Source organism: Arachis ipaensis, chromosome B3, assembly GCF_059453495.1.
Source record: "Arachis ipaensis isolate K30076 ecotype BB chromosome B3, ASM5945349v1, whole genome shotgun sequence".
Taxonomy (NCBI): Eukaryota; Viridiplantae; Streptophyta; class Magnoliopsida; order Fabales; family Fabaceae; genus Arachis; species Arachis ipaensis.
This window is the reverse complement of record NC_142438.1, coordinates 128,999,740-129,014,049: the sequence shown is the minus strand read 5'-3', so window position 1 is coordinate 129,014,049 and position 14,310 is coordinate 128,999,740. Positions and strand designations below refer to the sequence as shown.

The 14,310-nt window shown below is 35.2% G+C and overlaps 1 protein-coding gene across 1 annotated transcript; it reads left to right on the top strand.

The window, feature by feature from the left end:
* The first annotated feature begins 472 nt into the window (after positions 1-472).
* On the top strand, positions 473-9,308 carry LOC107631129 (E3 ubiquitin-protein ligase RKP). Its single transcript, XM_016334470.3, has 11 exons — positions 473-893; positions 1,389-3,014; positions 3,358-4,173; positions 4,907-5,067; positions 5,548-5,686; positions 6,109-6,192; positions 6,516-6,797; positions 6,890-7,021; positions 7,160-7,359; positions 7,538-7,742; positions 7,989-9,308. The coding sequence occupies exons 2-11, from the start codon at positions 1,521-1,523 to the stop codon at positions 8,286-8,288; spliced, it is 3,813 nt and encodes a 1,270-aa protein (XP_016189956.1). The 5' UTR covers positions 473-893; positions 1,389-1,520; the 3' UTR covers positions 8,289-9,308.
* Positions 9,309-14,310: the final 5,002 nt, after the last annotated feature.

The following is a 14,310-nucleotide window of genomic DNA, read 5'->3' as shown; positions in this document are numbered from 1 at the left end:
CTTTTAGGATGAGTGGTTTCAGGATATGATATTAGAGTTCTAGATCTAAAAGGTTAAGAGTTCGATCCTTAGTGAACCTCAAAATCAGTTGGTCTTAGGCCATTGGCTCTCTAGCATAGGTAGAAGTTCCTGATCTTCACAAAACTTGGATGGAGGCATTTGGACGGAAGGACTGATTCGTCCAAATTTTATAAAGGTCGAGGACTTAAAAATATTTTTCAATGGTCAGGAATAAAAATATCCGCGAGACAAAAGGTGAGAGACCTATTTATCCTTTTCTCTTTTATTTTTAGCTAGAGGGTTACGCACCGCACCGCTTAAAACCAAAAGAAAAAGTAGCTCACCGCATCGAACCGAACCGAACCAAAACCCATTCCCGGTGAGAGGCGCGCACAGAGACGCTCGACGCTCGACGCACACACGTAGCACAACACAACACATAACAAAGATCCTTCACTAATACGCACCCATCACTGTTCCCTGCACTGCAATTCCTCAGCCACAGAAACATCACGCAAAACCCAACACACTTGTCCTACCTTCATTAGCGCCGCCACTACTCACAACCAGTCACCCCCAGCTCCTTTCATCGACACGTGCCCGTTCCTTACCCACGTTTTCCGGTACTCATTCACACGGACTTCCCTTCACTTTCCACCCCCAAACTTTTTGCCACCAAAAAGCACAAAAAGAAAATAATCATTTTATTATTTATTTATTTATTTTGATTATTACAAGCCGCTGTTCCTCCTTATTCGGTCTCCTATTGTTTACTGTGAATAACGGAATATGTAATAAGTGCTTCTGTAGTCCAATCAATGGTGCCTCTGAAAACCCTAGCTAGTTAGCTACCTTTCGCCGCCTTGCCTTTGTCCACAGCACGAACCGCATCTGTAAGTTTTTCCTGTTATTTTATTTAATTAATTAATTAATTAATTAATTAGTTAGATTATGCCAACTAGGAAGCCTTTTTCTTATTAATTGGGGCGCTATTAGGAGCTAGTCTTTTTGGTTACGCCATTAAAACTTAAATTGAAGAATCCAGCAGTCCCAACATGTTTAATCTCCAACATTTGTTAGTATTTTATTTACTTGTTAGTACTCATCACAATCATGTCTTCAACCTTCTCCGTTCCCCATAATCAATCACTTCTTATTCTATTATTTTTTTTCGCTAATTGTACAATAAAAGTGATGAGAGGGTGAGAAATTGGAGCCCAGTTAGCTAATTTTTGCTTGGTTAAGGTGGCTTGTGCAATTTCCCCAGTTTTTTTTTCATGCTAAGTTTTCCGCAAATTTTGATGCTTTTTTGTGCATTTGTCTTTTTTGATTTCTTATTTTGAGTTTTGCCTCTGAAGTCCTCTCACGCCGTACTGATTATTCCACAGTTTGTTTTTTTTTGCATGGATCATGTTTATATGTTGAGTGCTGCGATTGACTTTTGCTGTGGGAAGGGAATTTGAAATTGGAAGAACAGTCAGCTGCCTAAAGGGGTAGCTGAGAGGGATAGTGCCTCACAGATGGGGGAAGAGGGCCTGCGTCTTGGTGGGTTTTCAGCTGGTCTGGCAGTGATCCTGAATGATGAGGACAAGAAAGATAATTCATCGAAGACTCGGCTTCTTTCTTGTTGTGATGATTTGGGTCATGAATCTGTGGAGCGAACCCTTGAATACGTGTTTGGTCTTCCCAACAGATCACTCAATCCAGTGACTGATCCAATTGACAGCAACTTTATCCGCTCCATCATTAGGAATGAGTTCTCTAGGTTTAATGCCAAATCCGGGGATTCATGTGGTGAAAGAGATGGGATTTTTATTGCTGGAGGTGGATCTGGGATTGTTGGCCTGGAAAGTTCCAGCATATGTGGTGATATTACAATCATTAAACTGCCTTTGCTTGTAGAAAGCTTGGCGAATTTCAGTAGTTCCAGGGCCAATGTTTGTGTTTGGAAAGGAAAATGGATGTATGAAGTTATATTAGAGACGTCTGGTATACAGCAGCTGGGTTGGGCTACTATTTCTTGCCCTTTCACCGATCATAAAGGTGTTGGTGATGCTGATGATTCGTATGCATATGATGGGAAAAGAGTTAGCAAATGGAACAAGGATGCTGAGACTTATGGTCAGTCATGGGTTGTTGGTGATGTCATTGGATGTTGCATAGATTTAGAACGTGATGAAATATTATTCTTCAGGAACGGTAATCCACTTGGGGTGGCATTCCGGGGGATCCGAAAAATGGGTCCTGGTTTTGGGTATTATCCTGCAATCTCTCTCTCCCAGGGTGAAAGATGTGAATTGAATTTTGGGGGCCGCCCCTTTAAGTTTCCAATTGAAGGTTACTGTCCTCTCCAGGCTCCCCCATGCAAGACCTACTTTGTATCCAGGTTGTTGGAATGTTGGTCAAGGCTGTTGGATATGCATTCTGTGGAGAGGTCTGAGTATTCTTTAGTTCAGAAATTGAGAAGAGTAAAGAGGTTTCTTTCATTGGAAGAATTTTTTCATCCTGTCTCTCATGCAATAGCTAGGGAATTTTTCTATGAACTTGATGCAGATGCTGGCAACAAAGAGTATATGGTTTGGGGTCCAGTGCTGTCTTTCTTGTTTGATGTGTTTAGATTGCCTGCACCCCATGATTATTCAAGCCTGGATAAAGTTGTTGACGTTCTGCTACAATTTCAAGGTTCACATTTGCTGTTTGAAAACATCATAGATGCTCTTTCCGGTGGTTGTAAAATAGCCCCATTAATTCTCACTGAATGTCCTTATTCTGGATCATATGCTCACCTCGCCTTGGCCTGTCATTTATTAAGACGAGAGGAACTTATGGTGCTTTGGTGGAAGTCACCAGAATTTGAATTCATGTTTGAAGGTTTTCTGTCACAAAAGGCTCCGAACAAACATGATCTCGAGTCCTTGATACCGACTGTTTGGTGGCCTGGTTCATGTGAAGATGCAACTTATGCAGACAACATGATGTTGACAACCACAGCTTTATCTGAATCAATCAGCAAGGTAAATTCTTTCTGCTTGGCCGTGTAACTTCATTTTCAGTAAGAATATTTGAATTGAATATTCTTTTTGCCTAAATTATCTTTATCCTTCTGTTGAGGAGCTGTGAAGATGCAACAAGTGAACTATACAAATGAACTTAGTCTCACTTTATCATGTAAAACATTAGGCTTATATAAAATACAACATCATGCTATTAATGAAGTGGTTTCATTGCTCTACAGTTTTTTTATGTTCAAGAATATTCTTTTTTTTTCCCAGTTGACATTGTGGGTTAAGGTATTGGAATTTATTGTTCTACGGGATACCCTGTTCACAGTTTATTAATCTACTCTTCCGTGTGCAGATTGAGGAGAAGCACAGGGATCTTTGTCGCTTAGTGATACAGTTTATACCACCTTCAACGCCTCCTCAGTTGCCTGGGTCTGTTTTTAGAACATTTTTACAAAGCCTTCTACTAAGGAACAGAGGTGCAGACAGAAATGTCCCACCCCCAGGAGTTTCTAGCAATTCAGTTCTTGTTTCAACTTATTCAGTGATACTCCATTTCCTATCTGAAGGATTTGAATTGGGTGACATCTGTGGCTGGTTAAAGGGCTGCAAATCAGATACTGGTTTTCTACATAGAGGTGGCGAACAAAGCTTCCCTATTAGTTTGTTAGTGAAAAATGATCCGCTTAAAACTGATATTTCCAGGCTTGGCGGATCCTATAGCCACTTATCAAAAGTACACCCCGTGATTGATTATGAAATGGAAGTGGTTAGATGGGACGAAGGCTGCATGGATGATGAAGAAACCAGAGTTACTCATTCAAGCAGGCAGAAGCCCTGCTGTTGTTCTAGTTATGATTCTGACTTTACAAGAAACTTGAAGGATCCTGCCAAATACAGAGCCAAAGGTTCTCGTGGCCATTGTAGTTCTATCCCAGAGAGGTCTGCTCATGTCACTGCTGAATGCAGTGAGGGCAGTTTGGAAGATGAGATAACTGATAAACCTGCCTCCAGTGATCAATCTGAACCTGAGTATGGTTACCGACAGATGCACCATACAAAAACCGTCTCAAAGGATATTGATATGCCTACAGCTGCACTACTAGAAGAAGAGCTACTTGATGTTTTGCTGTGGTTGTATCATGTTGGTCTTGCATCAAATTTTAAGCAGGTGAGGCCTTGAGGGGATAAGGTTGATCAAATTTATAAATACATAATGAGTTTTTATGCATAGGATATTTCTTTGAAATGGCTTAACCTAATAGAAATTGAGAATGAAAAATGTAAAGGGGTTGTGGTGGTGCTACACAAGCTTGTCTCCTAACCCAATAATAACTAGCTGCGCTCCACTAAGGTTACATCCTATAATATTAGGGTCAAGTTTTATGCTGTGTTATGCAAAAAGGAACTGATGTCTTAATCGAAGTCCCTGAGTTGAAGTGTTTAACTCCTTGGTTAAATTATGGTGACCTCCCTTACAGACCTTGTTTCAGAAATTGGTTTTACAGATGGCTGAGTGTATGTATACTGTGTTTTTTGGGAGGAAGGGGGGGGGGGTATTCGAGGATATTGTAATGAAATAGGTGAATGTAATTCCTGAAACAAGAGGAAGGGTAACTGCAAGTATACAACCCTCAAGAATGGCGGTATAATTTACCCCAACTGTTTATAGCTGTTATCCTCAACTGTTACATGTCAGTTATGATGAGAATCTTTATTTATGATGAGAAATTATCTGAGTAATTGCTAGAAAATCATGCTTTTTGTAAAAGTGGAACCAATTATGACAACCTTCTTCTGATTCCCATGATTCAGTTCTTGCATATGTTGTACTCAATGGTTTAATTGTTTCCAAAAAATCCGTGACACTTGTCTTGAACATGAGGTTTCTTCCAATTTTGTAGGCATCATATTACATGACACATCAGGCACAGTCAATCTTACTTTTGGAGGAAACTGATAAACAAATAAGAGAAGGAGCCTGCAGTGGGCAACTGAAGCTTCTGAAGGAAGCCCGGAATGAGTATAGAGAAGAGGTTATTGATTGCGTCAGGCATTGTGCTTGGTAAGATGACATATAGAGGAGCTTTTCAACTAATCATTTATTTCTACTTTTATTATCTTATATATATGTTTCCACTTTTTGGCAAACTACATTATGATTAACTTATAGTTATGTTTTGTTATTAGTTTCAAATTTAGATTGTTGTTATTGTTATGCCGAGACTCACTGGGGGTGTATAAAGCATTAAAGTTATTGAAACTGATGGCACATTTTGAACATCTTTATAACCTCTCATTTGTTTGGTCAGCATTATAAAAGCTTTCAGGATGATATCCTGATAAAACTTGAAGACCTAACATATATGTTTGGTCCTCAGTGATTTGTACTTTATTCTGAAGTGCATTTATAATTTTCTGGATGCTTCTCAATTATTAATATTCTTTACAGGAAGAAAATAAATATTATTTCTTGAGAACCCTGAGCCGTATATTATTGGTTTTCCTGACATTCTCGGTTTTTTGGGGGCATCTTGTTTCACAGGTTTCGCATCTCTCTGTTTGCACGATGGAAGCAGAGAGGAATGTTTGCACTCTGCATGTGGGTTGTCCAGTTGCTGCTGGTTTTGAGCAATATGGATTCTGTGTTTGTCTATGTCCCTGAATATTACTTGGAAGCTCTGGTAAATAAGCAATCATCTTTTCGCTTCAGCTAGATGCAGAAAAACAAGTGTTAATTTGTTTCTTTTTTTTTTTCTCTCCTTCTCTGATGTTTATGTTGCTCATCTGTCCGACATATTGTCCTTGGCCTTCGATACACTTTGTGGCCCTGCTGAGCAAAGAATCATAAAAAATACAAAGTTTTCTAAGAATTGGACTTGTGCGATTTTCTATAAACAGTTTGCAGACATTTTTAATTCCTCTAATATGAATTGAGGTTAAGCTTATTTTGGGTCAAACATAGCTTATAATCAAAAGCTTTTTGTGATAGATTTTGAAAATATAAAATCAATAATATTATATCCTAAGATCATGCTTGTCCCAAGCATGCTATCAATAATTAAGTATCTTTTAGTATTTATGTTAATTTTGATTCCTTATACAGGTTGATTGCTTTCATGTATTGCGGAAAAGTGATCCTCCGCTTGCTCCATCCACAAGTTTCATTAAGCGAGGACTTAATTCATTTGTATGGGCTTCTTTTCAAACTTATTTCTCCATTTTCTTCTAGGTTTTTCAATATTGGATGTTATTTTTGCATGTAAAGACGTACGTGGAAGGTGGATATCTCTTGCTGTGCATTTTGAGTAATTGCATTTTTTAGGCCAATGGCATTGTTATTGCCCTAGCAGATATAAGTCGGTATTCTAGAGTTATGCACTCCTCTGATATGATGGAATTTTATTATTTTCCATTATGCATGATCCAAAATCTACAAATTAATCTACATTTTTAGTCTTTGTATAATGGGTATTGGGTTCTAAAGTATACAAATTGGTTATCTTAAATCAGGTTACCTTTGTTGTCACTCATTTCAATGATCCAAGAATATCGAGTGCAGATCTTAGGGATCTTCTTCTTCAGTCTATATCTGTCCTGGTTCAGTACAGGGAGTATTTGACTGCTTTTGAGAGCAATGAGGCAGCCACCCATAGAATGCCAAAGGCTTTACTGTCAGCATTTGATAACAGATCTTGGATCCCAGTTACAAACATACTTCTGCGATTATGCAAGGGTTCTGGTTTCGGTTTTTCGAAAAATGGAGAATCATCTTCATCATCATTTCTTTTCCAAGTATGTGATATCCATATTTTGTTAACCTGTAATTTTGCATGGGTCTGTTTTTCACTCAATTTTTTCCCCTGTTGCCTCTTAATCAAATGCAGAGGTTGCTAAAAGAAGCTTGCACAAATGATGAAGTATTGTTTTCAGCTTTTCTAAATCGTCTATTTAATACACTTAGTTGGACCATGACTGAGTTTTCAGTTTCTGTTAGAGAAATGCAAGAAAAATACCAGGTATGAATATCTGTTTCATCCTTTATTGAGTTTGCAGCTTGTGTTGTTTTCTGTGCTTGCAAATTCAGAGTTTCATGGTTGATTTTGATATAACTGTCTAATTCAATTAATTATTATTGTTGAAACATGCCTTTTCAGGTAGTAGAGTTTCAACAAAGGAAATGCTCTGTCATATTCGATCTTTCATGTAATCTTGCAAGGATTTTAGAGTTCTGCACTCGTGAGATTCCTCAAGCATTCCTGTCAGGACCAGAAACAAACTTGCGGAGGTTAACTGAGTTGATTGTGTTTATCTTAAATAACATTATCTCTGCAGCGGATGCTGAATTTTTTGACATGTAAGTCCTGATCCTGTAACTTGAAACTTGGTTTTATGGTTTGCTATTGAATTAAAATTCTTACTCAAGTTATTGGTTGTTATTCTTACTGGTAGTCAAATCTTATTGTAACAATCTTTTTAAATGGAACCATGTTGGTTGGCTGAATTCTGACTCTCTTCTAAAATAATAATCTCAGGTCCGTTAGACGAAATGGTCAATCTCCAGAGAAAGTAAACCGGGGCATGATTTTGGCTCCCCTTGTCGGGATGATCTTAAATTTGTTGGATGCTACCAACTTGGCAGAATTTCAAGAAAACAACTATCTCGTGGATGTTTTTGCAAGCATGGACTGTCCAAATACTGTCCATTATGGATTTCAATATCTTCTTGATTTTAACTGGGTTAGTTGCGTCACCATTTAATTTATGCTATTGATTCTTGAATAATCTTAATGCCTTGTATTCTCTTAATGCAACTTCATGTTAGTATCATTTAACCGAGGCCAATTACCTTTTTCTCCAACTTTTGGTGCTAGCTAATTCTATAAATTAGAATTATACTCAACAGGCTTCTAAGTTTGTTGAGTCTTGAGTGCAAGTTTTATTTGAGACTGATGGTTAACAGCTTTGTGCTCTTGATTTTTCCAGGATGGTTCTTCTAGTGGGGACGCTTATGCTGCAAAATATGAGCCGCTTGAGAATTTTCTGAGCCTCCTTACCTGCCGCATTGTGGAACAACTTGAGAAAGTGGATTGTGTGGGTGAAACTGATGCTGAGGATAGAATATGCTGCATATGTGTAACATATGAAGTGGATGCCTTGATTGAACCTTGTTTACACAAGTGTTGCTATGGCTGTATAACCAGGCATCTACTGAATTGCCAGAGATGTTTCTTTTGCAACACAACAGTGACTAGTGTTCGCAGAATGGATGAAAAGACGGGCTAAGGAGCTCTCTTTTTTGCAGTTACTTCGCCCCAGGTGGAAGTTGAGCCAGCTAGCGACTGATTATTTGTTTCTCCATAAAGCCGATGCTTGAAAAGTAGCGTGCGGATAGGAACCAAATGTCAAAAAACAGGGTGAACGGTGAATGGAAGTAGTTGGAAAGGATTCATGATAGAATATTATTCAGAAAATGGCTAGGTGCTCTTGCATAATACTTGAGGTGAATGTGTGTTTTGGGGGGGTTAATGTGTTGCCAGCAACTCCAATGTGAATTGTGGAATTTATAGGCTATGCCCGAGTGCATGATTATGTGAAATTTGCGATGTCAGCGGCAAGGAAAATCCCCAAGCAACTCTTCATTGTTCACTGGATTTGTTTTGAAACTTTGAATGCAGCCATTATGTAGAGTGCAACTGAAGCAAAGCACTATCCCCTATCCACTCAGGAAACTTGAACCTAATCTGCATGTCTCATCAGACTATGTTCTGATTGACATGTATTCCATATTTGGATCCGTTGGTCATTGTCATACAAGGAATGTCATAACATGGTTGCAAACTTTGACTAGGTGCAACAGCAACTACCATATAGGAAGAACACACCATCTTCAGGTGATGCAGCAGATGAGTACTGAAAAGAGCCAAAGAAATTGCAAAAATCTCAAAAGCTTGCACCACCTGCTGGATATCATGCCATATCAATCATTGGTGATTTGTATTAGAGCCCAACGAAGGATGGGAAGCTTGGACTTCAAAATCAGCCGAAGGAAATCTTTGTAAAGAGACATGTAAGATTTCATGCTGGTAGATTTAGTTGGGATCAAATCACCTACTATTTGTAGAGCATAAATTTTGACCAATTCAATCATTTAGTTATGCATCCTTGGTTTTAGTCAGAATCTTCAATTTTGTAAAATATAAATGATAGTGTATATCTTTAGTGATTTATCATTTATTCTTAATATATAAAATATATAAAAGTAGATGGGTAAGTTTACCCACATTACTTTTAAAACATTTAAAACATGTTTCTCTTTTTACTAATGCCATGTCAGTAACGTTGCTTACTTGGCAAAATTTTAGAATCAACCACTCAATTTTTTTCAAATCACCTATTATTTCCAAATCAGCAAAAAAAAAAAAAACACTAATAATTAAAAATTAATAGTGTCTAATCAAGTTTGTAACTTACAAAAATTGAATTTATATCTCTATATTTATTAGATCTTACCGTTATAAACAATACAATAAGTTTATAACTTCCAATAATTAATTTCTATAAATAACTCATTAAACGTAATAAATATCTATATTACAAATATTATAATAATATTATTAATCATACTAAAGTTTACGTTACAAATATTCAAATTCTATACTTTGACCTATTTATATAAGTCTCTTATCACTATTCCTTCAAAGAACATCAAATTTAGCACAAGAAATTTATTTCTGAACTATACAACATCTCAAACTTACTTGATAGAGCATCATTCTTTGGACAATATTACCAAACAAACAGATAATTGGTTTATCAAAGTTTGCGTGGTTCGTCTATGGAAAACATTAACAACCACAAATGAAGAGGAACCTCTTTGAAATGATTATATTAGATGAAAATGAGACAATTACATTTGTGGCACATGTAATCAAACACCACAATATCCAACAATAAGGTAACTATATATTTTTAATAATCTCATCTATCAAATTATTAATTACTAACCTAATACTTATTTCAAATCAAAGTGCTATTTGATGGCAAAGGAAAAAAAATTATTGGGCACAACTGCTTTAAATCTAATGACACTTCATAAAAGTAATGACTATTAAACTACTCTTCTACTTTAGCTCATGACAACAATAAAGAAGTATCATGGCCCACAAATTCAGCCCAACAGAATACAAAAATTCAATTTTAATTTTAGTCTTTATTATCTTATCTTTATCTTATCTTTAATTGTTCTTATCTTATCTTTATTTGCTTTTATCTTTCATAGGACAATGCTCTATATATATTTAGTTTTACCCTCATAATTTACAACACACTTCAGTACAATTCAATCAATCAACAATCAATAAAAATTCTTTTCTTTGCTTTTCCTATTCTTTCACAATTTTATCATGGTATCAGAGCCATGGTATCCTCCTTGAGGAGAATATATAAGTTATCATCTTTTCGGTGAGAAATCACCATGCTTCTTTTTCAACTTCCTCCCACAATAAATAATCATAGATTTAGTTACATGCATCCAAGTGAAAATTCTACCACAGTTTTGATTATCCCGGTTCTTTACCAGCAATTCCGTCTGCGCCTTCTTCTAGCATTTCATCTGCAACTTCTTCCGGAAGTTTCGTCAGTATTCTGTTTCAGCAGTTCAATCTGCATCTGTTCTAGCAGTTCAATCTGCATCTGTTCTAGCAGTTCCATCTGCACTCTTATTGCGCTCTACGCGCCATTTGAAGACCACTCTTATTGCGCCATACGCGCCCTCTAAAGATCAATCTTGTTGCGTTTTACACGCTTATTTTTTATTTTTTTATTTTTTATTTTTTTTATTTTTTATTTTTTCATTCTTTTTTTTATGAAGATCGCTGCTTGCTCTCTCTCCCTCAAGCACAGCACTCCTTTTATGTATTTTTGTCGTCAGCAGCTCAAGCTCCGCCGCACGCAATTGTTTAAAGATCGCTGCTCAAGTACAGCATCTCCTTTTATATTTTTGCCGCCGGCAGCTCAAGCTCCGCCGCACGCAGTTTTTGAAGATCGCTGCTCAAGCACAGCATCTCCTTTTATATTTTTGCAGTAGGCAGCTCAAGCTCTGCCGCACGCATCTTCCTCCGCGTCACCACGTCAGACGCGCTTTTCTCAACAATTTCATCAGGAACTTATCCAAGCTGTGGATTATTGACATCTTCCATCCACCAGCTTGCGGGGGCGTATTAAACTACTCTTCTACTTTAGCTCATGACAACAATAAAGAAGTATCATGGCCCACAAATTCAGCCCAACAGAATACAAAAATTCAATTTTAATTTTAGTCTTTATTATCTTATCTTTATCTTATCTTTAATTGTTCTTATCTTATCTTTATTTGCTTTTATTTTTCATAGGACAATGCTCTATATATATTTAGTTTTACCCTCATAATTTACAACACACTTCAGTACAATTCAATCAATCAACAATCAATAAAAGTTCTTTTCTTTGCTTTTCCTATTCTTTCACAATTTTATCAATGACGTTGAAGCACCACCCCAATTGAAAAATTTGTGCAACCTTACACTTATATTTGAAGTCAAAGTAAATGATTTTAATCTCAAAAAAGGTTGTCAACAATATACTGTTACCAAGATATTTGTTCCAACAAAAAACATTGAAGTTCAACACCCATTACAACAAATAAAATAAGTAATAATAAAAAAAAATCACTTATTCAAGACATCATTTTTATTTATAATTTAAATTATTCATTGATTATAGGAACCAACTTCGCCAATACTAATATCTTCAGACAAAGATCACGTACCCATCAAGAGATTAAAGAGAGAAAATCATTCAAGACACATCTTCAAAAGAATAATATACATGCAAAGATGTAACAAACAACATAATAGAAAGTGCATATAACTCAACAATTCATGAAGAACATGTCTTTTCAGGAACCTACGACAGAAAGAAGAAAGCAACAATTCTAACAATAACAATAAAAAAAAGAGGACGAGTATCACATTAGAAGACTAAGTTCATCAACTAAAACAAATACAAAAATCAAACCACCAAATAAAAATATCACTTTTTACAACTCCAATATCAAAATCTTTTGTACTACAAATTACTTTAAATAAAACACCTTTTAAATTTAACTTTAATTTATATATATTTAATTTAATTCTGCAAAATATATCAATTTTTAATATTTATTATATACTATCATTAATTTACTGTTCCTTGCACGGATCTCATTTTAGTATTAAATTAGCTTAAATACAAGCGGCATGAGTTTCCAACGGAATAATTACAATTACAAAATAAACTTATTGCTAATATTTTGTTTGAAATATCTACAAAAATATAAGATTTTCATTGACTTCCAAGTATAACAGGAGCTAGCATTTTGGCATTTGTAGTACATGGAGGGAGCATTCTTGATTTCCTTGCAAGTTAAACAGTGAACAATGGTGGAGAAACACAAGCAAAAACGGCATTAATGATTCAGCTATCAAGAACCTTAATTGAGAGGGGTCCCCAGCCACCGTATCTTTCAGCCACTCACCTTCTTCAATAAGTCATTATCATCCTGCTTTTTCAAATCTACTTTGCCAGTAACAAGATCCTATATTGAAGTGCATAAATGATAAATGTGGCGTGACCTTTGATGCGAACGCAAAGCTTTTACGCCCACTGCCTTTATAATCTGGTGCCAAACGCAGCCTTGATTATAAAATTAGTAAATTACAACTCTAATTTTTCACCTAACATCATGCATGTTGGATTCTTGGGTGATTGGGTCCAATGGTCGCCTTGGTCGGCTGTCTCAATTCAACATTCACCATCCAAATTTTATAATAATCAACAAAAACCATTGGCACCACCGCAAGTTGCCCATCACATCAATTACATGTATTGCTGAGTAATAAACTAATAATATATACTACTAATAATTCTCTTAATTATTTTCTTAATCTTAAATCACAATATAAGAGTCAAATGTATTTATTATGTTGAAAACAATGTAAGCCAATCAAAGTCTTTGTTGGAAATTACTAAAAACATATTTAAAATTATAGTTAACGAGATTCATATACTTTTTCTAAGGAAGATGGTACCATCATGGCTAATATATCTACCATTATATACAAATTTTTACTTCTAAAATATCTTTCATCATATATAATGTATAGAAGTTTATTTTGTTAATCCCAAAAGTTAAATCCATGACTTTTTAGGTCAGTTTGGGTAAACAAATTAAGTTATTTTTGAAAAAATAGCTTAAACAATAAATGACTACATTAAAAGTAGCTTGTAAATAAGTTATTTTGTGTTTGGATTTTTAGTTCTAAAAGCGTTTATTTTATGAAATTTGATAAAAAATAGTAGTATTATGAGAGAAGTTATTTTTTTAACTTCTCTATAAGTTCCTAAATAACTTCTTAAAAAGCCGTAATTTAGTTTTGAAAATTGCGCCAGGCATTAATACTACTATTTTTCATAAGTTAAAAGCTCAAAAAAATTACTTTTAAAGCTTCCAAACGGGCCTTAGTATAACACACTTAACATCTTGGTAAATTTCAAACTTCCTATTATGTTATATTTAATATTATTGTCAACCAAGTTGGGTTGGTCTAGTAGTTAGCTCACTAGTCTGCTTAAGCAAGTGTTGAGGGTTTGAATTCTGCTTTGTGCATACAGCAACTCATTGACCAGCGGCAAACCCTTAAATGGGTTGAGGGGTACCATGGATTAATGAAAAAAGATTTTCTTTTTAGCATGTTTGGTAAATTTCTAATAGTAAAAATAAAAAAACAACTTTTTTGAGAAGTTGCAATTTATATTTTTTTAAAAAAATTTTTTTTCTTAAAAAAAAGATATTTTTCATGTAATAAATAAACAAAAAAATACTTTTATATTATTATACCTAAACATAATTAATAGATAAAAAGATCTTTTAGCATAAAATATCCAAATATAAAATTATTTTTACTTTTACATAAGATCTTCTAAAAAAAGATAAGTAAAAAAAAATCTTTTCTTAGAACCTCACCTAAACAAACTCAAATTATATAAAGCCATTCAGTGAAAATTAAGACATTGGTTTTTTATTTATTGATTGATAAAATTTAAGAAATTAGTTTGTTCGAGTCGACAACTTCAATTCTTTTCCCTCTTATCTTTATTCTGATTATGTTATATAGTGGAAACCTCATTACTCCACAAGGATGGAAACTTCTCCTTAATCCTTCTGTAACATGAAATTATGGAGAAGGAGAACAGTACAAAGAACCAAATAAAATAAAAAAAAAAATAA

What these genes read in the sequence shown, in the direction of transcription:
- LOC107631129 (XM_016334470.3), top strand. Translation starts at nt 1,521, where the DNA reads ATGGGGGAAGAGGGCCTGCGTCTTGGTGGGTTTTCAGCTGGTCTGGCA. An exon ending in AAATGCAAGAAAAATACCAG is followed by an intron (nt 7,022 to 7,159) that starts GTATGAATATCT and finishes ATGCCTTTTCAG; the next exon opens with GTAGTAGAGTTTCAACAAAG. An exon ending in GATGCTGAATTTTTTGACAT is followed by an intron (nt 7,360 to 7,537) that starts GTAAGTCCTGAT and finishes TAATAATCTCAG; the next exon opens with GTCCGTTAGACGAAATGGTC.